Here is a 703-nt window from a genome sequence, read left to right as displayed (position 1 = left end):
CTTAGGGCTTCCTGGGGGCAGGAGGGGCCGCAGGGTGTTTGGCGGTGGCTGAACTCCCTGGCTCCTTCCTCCCGCTCCGAGCAGCCGGTGTGGATATTGGGCACGCGACAGGGGACTTCTCTGAGAAATAACTCTCACGGTGGCAACTGCCGCCTTCCAGGTGCACCCAGAGGGGAAGTTTGTGGTGGATGTGGACAAGAACATCGACATTAACGACGTGAGTGTCCTGGGGCCGTGGGAGGGGACGCGACCGCTCCCTCTGGGCAGCCTGGAGCTGCCTGCCGCCTTCCCTGCCGCAGGGATGCTGAGCTCCCCTCTGCTCTCGCTGCAGGTGACCCCAAACTGCCGCGTGGCCCTGCGCAACGACAGCTACACGCTGCACAAGATCCTGCCCAACAAAGTGGACCCTCTCGTGTCCCTGATGATGGTGGAGAAGGTTCCGGATTCCACTTACGAGATGATCGGGGGCTTGGACAAGCAGATAAAGGAGATCAAGGAAGTGATCGAGCTGCCGGTCAAGCACCCTGAGCTCTTCGAGGCGCTGGGGATCGCCCAGCCTGCTCCCCGGCCCCCCCGGCACAGGCAAGACCTTGCTGGCCAGGGCTGTGGCCCACCACACCGACTGCACCTTCATTCGCGTCTCGGGCTCCGAGCTGGTGCAGAAGTTCATCGGCGAAGGTAAAAGGGCGCGGGGGGGAGGCGG

At 63.6% G+C, this 703-nt stretch overlaps 1 protein-coding gene across 1 annotated transcript in view; it reads left to right on the top strand.

Moving 5' to 3' along the window:
* PSMC5 (proteasome (prosome, macropain) 26S subunit, ATPase, 5) overlaps window positions 1-703 on the top strand; it is a 4,907-nt gene that overhangs the window by 716 nt on the left and 3,488 nt on the right. Inside the window, 3 exon segments of the mRNA XM_009334901.1 lie at window positions 161-217; window positions 332-558; window positions 560-678. Of these exon segments, the coding sequence (XP_009333176.1) occupies window positions 161-217; window positions 332-558; window positions 560-678 (403 nt within the window).

Source organism: Pygoscelis adeliae, unplaced genomic scaffold, assembly GCF_000699105.1.
Source record: "Pygoscelis adeliae isolate BGI_AS28 unplaced genomic scaffold, ASM69910v1 Scaffold112, whole genome shotgun sequence".
Classification (NCBI taxonomy): Eukaryota; Metazoa; Chordata; class Aves; order Sphenisciformes; family Spheniscidae; genus Pygoscelis; species Pygoscelis adeliae.
This window is presented reverse-complemented; position numbering and strand designations above follow the sequence as displayed.